Here is a 6,999-nt window from a genome sequence, read left to right as displayed (position 1 = left end):
ACACTACCATTTTACCTGCATTTTACAAATGAAACTGAAGCTTAGATCAAGAACCTTTCGCAAAGTCACACAGCTGACAAATAGCAGAACCCAAGTGATCCCATGGGCCTGTGCTTTCCAAGTCCATGGCCTGCACCTTGGGAGCCTGGCCAGAGACATCTTACCTGAAGAGCTTTAGCGAGGGTGAAGCGGGCCGTGCTGATGTCCATCCTGGTTCTAGGCCTCATATCATGTAGCATCCACCAAGATTGACTCCAAATTGTATGATCAATTCAGACTATGATTTTAAAAGAATTGAACTAAATTAAATGATTAAGAAGACAGAAAATCTGAGCATTGGAGAATGGACAAGAATATGAAAAGAGCCAGCCAATGAACACTGGTCTGATCAATCAATGAATACATGTCTTGTAGTGGACTTTTAGGTTGGAGAGCTATCAAGCTTGTTTTCTAAACTCTGCCTTTCAAAAATATTCTTGAAAATGAACATATATCATTAACAAATCAGATTTTAATTCCACTTGCTTTTCCATAATTTAGTCTGTTTAAGAAAAATCTAATGTGAACTTGATCTACTAGAAATCCCCTGGACACAGTATTATACAAAAATCTCAGAAATAGGAATTGAACTGTATATTTACTTTGCCTCCATTATCATAAATATTTATTTACAGGCAGGAGGTAATTTTAAGAGTAGATATCTGTTGAAATAAACTCAGATTTCCTTGAACCCTAAAATTCTTTGTTAAGGTTTCTTCATCCTGTAATTTACCAAGAGGGTGATCTTCAGATGTTACAAATGGTTATGCTTTGAAATACAAAATGGCTGAGTTTACAAGAATTTTTCTCTCCCCAGTTCAGAGTTTAACGTGAAACATTAACTAGTTAACTCTACACAGTTACAGTCTAACGTGATTTAATTAGCCACCTACATCAGATGCTTTACAAAGTATCCTGTAGTTGATTAAAGATGACACTCCTCTCATCACATCACAGTGAGATATGTCCCTCCACTTGAATCTGAGCAGACCCTGTGACTACTTGACCAAAAAGATATGACAGAAGTGATGCCATGACAGTTTCTGGGCCCACGCCTTGAAGAATGAGCAGTTTCCACTTCCTGTCTCTCAGAACAATCTTTCTTTAATATATATATATATAAAAAATATATATATCCCCTATATAATAAAAGCCTAATATGCAAATCGGCTGAACAGCAGAATGACTGGTCGGCTGCAGGTGGGGCTGGCGAACAGGTGGCACCAGACCAGCCAAGGCAGGCACCAGCGGGCAGAGGGAGGGGACAGTGATCAGGGGGCAGTGGGGCACCATCCCCCGATCTCCTTGCTGGTCACCTCCCACAGAGGGAGGCCAGACTACGGCTTGGGCTCACTCCCCATGGGGAGTGGGCCTAAGCCATCAATTGGACATCCCCCAAAGGCTCCTGGACTGAGAGAGGGCACAGGCCAGGCTGAGGGGCCCCAAGTGCACGAATTTCCATGCACCGGGCCTCTAGTGTGTGTGTGTGTGTGTGTGTGTGTGTGTGTGTGTGTGTGTGTGTATTATTGATTTCAGAGAGAAGGGATAGAAACATCAATGATGAGAATCATTGATTGGCTGCCGCCTGCATGCCACACCCACACACAAGGGGGGATTGAGCCTGCAACCCGGCATGTGCTCTGACCGGTAATGGAACCATGACCTCCTGGTTCATAGGCCGATGCTCAACCACTGAACCACACCAACTGGGCTCTTAGAGCAATTTTTCTTAGAAACCAGTGGACATGCTGTGAAGGACCCCCATTAGTATGTCATGAACTAAGGCGTGTGGCTGAACCCGAAGCCAGCAGCCAGAGTGAGCCGTGTTGGAAGTGAATTCTCCAACTCCACTAAATCCAAGTTGACGCTCGAGGAGCAGAGACTAGATGATCTTACCATGTCCTGCCCAAACTGCACACTGGTAAACAATAACTTGGGTTATGCCACTAAGTTTTGCAGTAGTTTGTTATACAGCAAGGCACTGGACTGCTCCCGATTTTCTCTAGATGAAAGTGTGAGCCAACCAACCCCACTGTTTCACAGGCAAGTTGATCAAAGCTATTATTTATGTGGTTCACGAGGCCAGAGGTCAGAAACAAACACACAGCCAGGCGCCTGGGAATTCTTCACGCTTCTTTATTAGGAGGCACCCACAGTACAGAACCTCTCACACGGCCGTCAAGGGGAAGTTACATTCTCTTTGGGAACACCTTCATTTTTGCTTCTGTTACCACTTTGAAGAAAGGAAATCATTTTCAAAGACATTTTAAGTTCCAAGTGTTTCAGACTCCACTTGCCTTTTGTTGTGTTCGAAAAGTAGCACATTTGAGCCCGAGTTGGAAGATTGTTTTGTGGATTTTAACTTTGATGTGGACAAGAAGTCTTGGCCGTCTGGTTGAACCAGTTCATAATTTTCATATGCAACTTTTCATCTCAAAAATGTTTCATTTTTACCTCTATCCACAAACAGATGCTGTTTAAACACACACACACACACACACACACACACACACACACACATTTAAAATCGATCATGAACCACAGCATTTCTAACAGAAAAAATAAACTTTTGCTGCCCTCTCCTGCTAAAACAATGAAATACTAAAATACCAAAAGATTTACGGAGCTAAAGCGAAATCCTCAAACCCAAAGCAATGGACATGTCATTCTCATATCCCTCAATCAAAAATCAGACAACAACCAGAAAATGCATTGGTAATATTTATATTTGAAAGTTCCTCACTGATACATGAGGTTTGGATTACAACTTATTTACAATAAGTGATTTCTTTAAAAAAAAAAAAAAGGAGAAGGGAAGGAAGAAAAAGGAGATAAGGAGGGGAAGGGAGGAAGGAAGAGGAGGGAAGAAAAGGAAACCTATATTCATAGACATCGTAATATGGGATGTTTATTTCCAAGAGATACTGCTGCTGCTGTCGTGCACAAGCAGCAGCACAAGTGAACATTCCACTGGTTCAAAACTTGCTCAACTTTCTCTCAAGATGCACAATCCTTTTTGATTTTCAAAATTAAATACTGAGAAATATAAAATGCATTGCCAATATACCTACTACAAAAATCCTTTGTGGCTCATTTCTTAACTCCACTCAGAGAAAGCAGCTGAGCCAGAATATAAAAATAAAAATATTGATGTGCAAATTAAACATCACCGATCATGTCCGGTGCCACCTTTTTGCTGTAGGTGACTGTCACTTTGTAATAACATTGGTAATAGCATAAAAAGAGAGAATCTTTTCATTTCCTGGGCCAGGTCAGTGCATCTGATTAAAGTGTGTGTGTGTGTGTGTGGGGGGGGGGGGGACATAACTCTGAACACTTAAGAATGCCAATAACATCCATACATTTTCCCTTTCCCACCCTCCCCATCCCCACAAAAAAATAAAAAAGCTTTTAAAGCTCTAAATATACTTTTTTCCCCATAGTGTGATTGAGCCTAGGGCTATACGTTTAAGTATAGCAGGTGCAATTACAAGCAGTTCCTGGCTCTGCACCCTGGACTGTCCCACGCATAGGAGGAGGTACAAAATAATTTAAACCCTTCCCTTTAGGCAAGAGAGCCCAAGATGAAGGAGCATAACCCTGCTTGTGAGTATCCAGCGGCATCAAGGGTATTATTTATTTCTCACTTTTTTATTTTTTATTTTATTTTATTTTATAAAAAAAGTCAGATGTTAGGGAGAGCAAAATAGAATAAAATTTAAAAGGACAAAAACTCAACACTGAAGGAAAACAACGGGGCCACTTGCACAATGAGAAAAGGAATGCATGCTCGATTCAAAGGATGAGAGGGGTCAGTTCACTCACATGGGTTTTCTAGGCCCACAGCCTAAGGCCTCAGCATCACTCTAAACCACAGGGTTTTTGTTTGTTTGTTCTTCCAAAGACACTCTTAATCCTACCCCTGAAACCAATATGGTAGGGATAAGTTTGGAGTGATCATCACTCACTAACTACAATATTTGCTATTTTAAAAATAGATTTATATATAGTTCTGGAAATTATGAAGCAAACAAAATATAACACAAAGATGCATTTGTCACAATGAGCTCAAGTCGCAGCAACAGGAGAAATGCGGGAAAGGACAGAGAGGGCTGCTGCAAATGCAGCAAGTATGTCCTTAAATACGTCACATGGTGCAACAGTCAGACAACCTAGTTACTCTGTGTCACCGGACACAACATGACAAGTGTCACATTGTCACTTTCAATTAAAAAGAAAAGACAGTGTTTCTTCTCAGAAGTTGCCCCATGAATTTTAGACATGTATCTATAATTGCTTCTTTGAATATGTCTAAAATCTGGCTTTATTCTCCTCAGTTTGGAATAATCAACACATAAATTGACATCAAGGATATCTGTGTAGTTCTCACCTTAACTCTGAAGACAGGGTAAGGTGCAAAATAGGAGCCTAGTCTTTCTCATTTCAAATGACTGCATTTCATTCTAATGGGCAGAGATATTTCATAAACCTGGGATTTTAATGTCCCTTATCGAAAAAAGATGAATTAATGGCAAACAAACGTTTAGACTGTCAAAACTAAATGTAATGCAGAGTCAAAACTAACAAGCTAAAATCAGAGAGGATTTGTTATAAATTTATTTTTTATCTTTAGTTGTTGAACTTGCACCTTTGCTCCAGCACTTTGAAAGGAAGTTGTTTCATCTTTGGCAGTCTCTGCCAAATGTACATCGAATCCCCATGAATGTTCTTTTTTAAAAAGAAAAACCTATGAATTCCATTAAATCATGTTATGTTTGGTGTTGCATATGACTATTTTACTGCTGGTTCTTTCTCAGAATTCTCAATGCCAAGTTTTGTTTGTTTTACAAAGTTGTTGAGATGACAGTATTCATAATTAGCTGACTTTTACACACACACTGTGACCTGATAATCCTGAAACACCTAATAGGGGAGAAAGGTCAGCCGCCTTTTTTTTTCTCTTTTTCTTGGAAACAATATAACTGCATATTCTACTTTATATTTAAATGGAAGGAAGAAAGTATACAAGCCCATATTGATATTATATTTCTACTAAGAGCAACAACAGTTCATACGTTCATGTTTGCTGCTATGACAATTCAACACATGAACAGAATCAGCTCTATGCCATGAAGACTGCTGAAGTGATGGTTTAGGATTATCAACTCACTGCTGCTATGTCCATAACAAGCAAATGCATCCTGGAAATAAGCCCCAAACACATATCTTTCAGTACATAATAACGCAACCACAATAGGTTAAGTACATACTGTACACAGTTTTATCAGTATTTTTATCTCCCCAAGATGTTAAGAGTCTTCTTTTAAATACAAAGCAGAGAGCCAATAAAATATAGCTATAATACAGCCCTAGATTTTGTTTTGTTTGTTTTTGTTTTTTCTTAAACAATTTGGTCACAATGCACCTTTGATATAAAAGCATTTTTAAACTTTATTATTAATACTCAGGACATTAGGAATTTCCAGATTTTTTTCAGTAGCATTTGTAGAACCACTTTTGGTAACAAATACAGTAGTTAGGAATACGCATCCAATTCAGAATGCATAATAATGTTTATCCTGAATCCTTCCTGGCTAAAAACAGGGCTGGCGCTGTGATGAGATATAGGAGAATCTACAAAAAACACGGTAACATGTTTGTTTTTCCCCAGAGGCTACATCCTCTTTTGCTGGAATACTTTATAAATACATATTAAAAAGTAAGGCAACAACTCCAAACAGTCCAAGCTGTTTGCTCAACTCTATTCCCAATTAGATCCGCAATCCTGGCGATCAATTTCATGGTTGTACTGTTTAGTGTCTCTTTCTGATTTCAAAATGGTCCAAAGGATGTTTTCTGACATGTCTAAAACATCTCTGGTATGTATGTTCAATGATGTACGCAATTAATACTGCTCAGGTACTGAAGCCTATGATGTCCCAGTGCCTGTTTTCAAAGGATTCAAGACATTGATTTGGATTCACCTTAAACTCCTGCACGAATCCAAAATTCCCTTCCCTACTATGTTTATCACCTCTTCTCTTTTACTCCAAATTTTAAACCTAAAGGAGTACCAGGACTACCTGGCTACTGGAAAGATGTTCACTCCAGTAAGCAAAACTCTCATCTGGGACCTTTATAACTCACGGCCCCATTCCATGTGGACATTCAACTCAAGAAGATGTGCAAAAGGTAAAGATGTCAAATTACAGTCAAGTTATCCAGAAGAGGGTGTTATACAAACCTATATGGAAATGACAGTCTTTTTTTTTTCTTCCTTTCCTATAAATACATTTAACAGCTTAGCAGAAAGACAAGCTAAATTTAAGATTGTTCACATTTGAGAATTGTTTCATACTCTCTGCTAATGATAAATAAGGAACTCCCGACAATGAATTTTAACAGCAATTTCATTAACAGGTCTCCGAAAACTGCTTTTTTTTTTTTTAAGGGTTAAGAACAATGATTATGTTTGCAAAGTTCTGAGAAGTCCATCTACTGTCCAAACTTTGGATTGAAGTCCTTATTTTTTTTTTTTTCCTTTACTTAGAGACAGGTATATACAGTGCTGTTGTAATAATGAAACAAATGTGAAATCTACTGTAAAGTTGCACAATACAGAAAACTGTTGCTCCATCTTCTACTACATAAATGTGTGACTCCACAGGTTAGTAATGTTGCTGCCATTGTTTTTGTTAAGTTGGAATTATCCCATCACGTCTAAGACCTCTCTTCAACTCCAGATCCTCCAGTTTTTTCCACAATTCCTCACGCTCCTTTTCTTTCTTTTTCTCACTGGGGAAGAAACAAAATAAAAAGTAAATACCTGGGAGGTTTAAAGAAGTTATTCATCAATAACTGTCCCTTGAACATTCTTTTTCCCATGTTTGTTTTAAAAGGTCTTTGAAAAGCTTGGCATTAAGCTTATGGGTATTTCTTCTTTTTGGTTTTTCTCTCTCT

The 6,999-nt window shown here is 38.7% G+C and overlaps 1 protein-coding gene across 4 annotated transcripts in view; it reads right to left on the bottom strand.

The window, feature by feature from the left end:
- Positions 1-2,750: 2,750 nt before the first annotated feature.
- PPP2R5E (protein phosphatase 2, regulatory subunit B', epsilon isoform) overlaps positions 2,751-6,999 on the bottom strand; it is a 176,714-nt gene continuing 172,465 nt past the window's right edge. For all 4 annotated transcript variants that reach the window (XM_005874037.2, XM_005874036.2, XM_014545932.1 and 1 more), the window contains one exon: positions 2,751-6,834. In XM_005874037.2, coding sequence (XP_005874099.1) covers positions 6,735-6,834 — 100 coding nt within the window. In that variant the 3' untranslated portion in view covers positions 2,751-6,734. The remainder of the gene's footprint in view (positions 6,835-6,999) is intronic.

Source organism: Myotis brandtii, unplaced genomic scaffold, assembly GCF_000412655.1.
Source record: "Myotis brandtii unplaced genomic scaffold, ASM41265v1 scaffold423, whole genome shotgun sequence".
NCBI lineage: Eukaryota > Metazoa > Chordata > Mammalia > Chiroptera > Vespertilionidae > Myotis > Myotis brandtii.
Note: the sequence above shows the minus strand (reverse complement) of the source record. Positions and strands in the feature narration are given on the sequence as shown.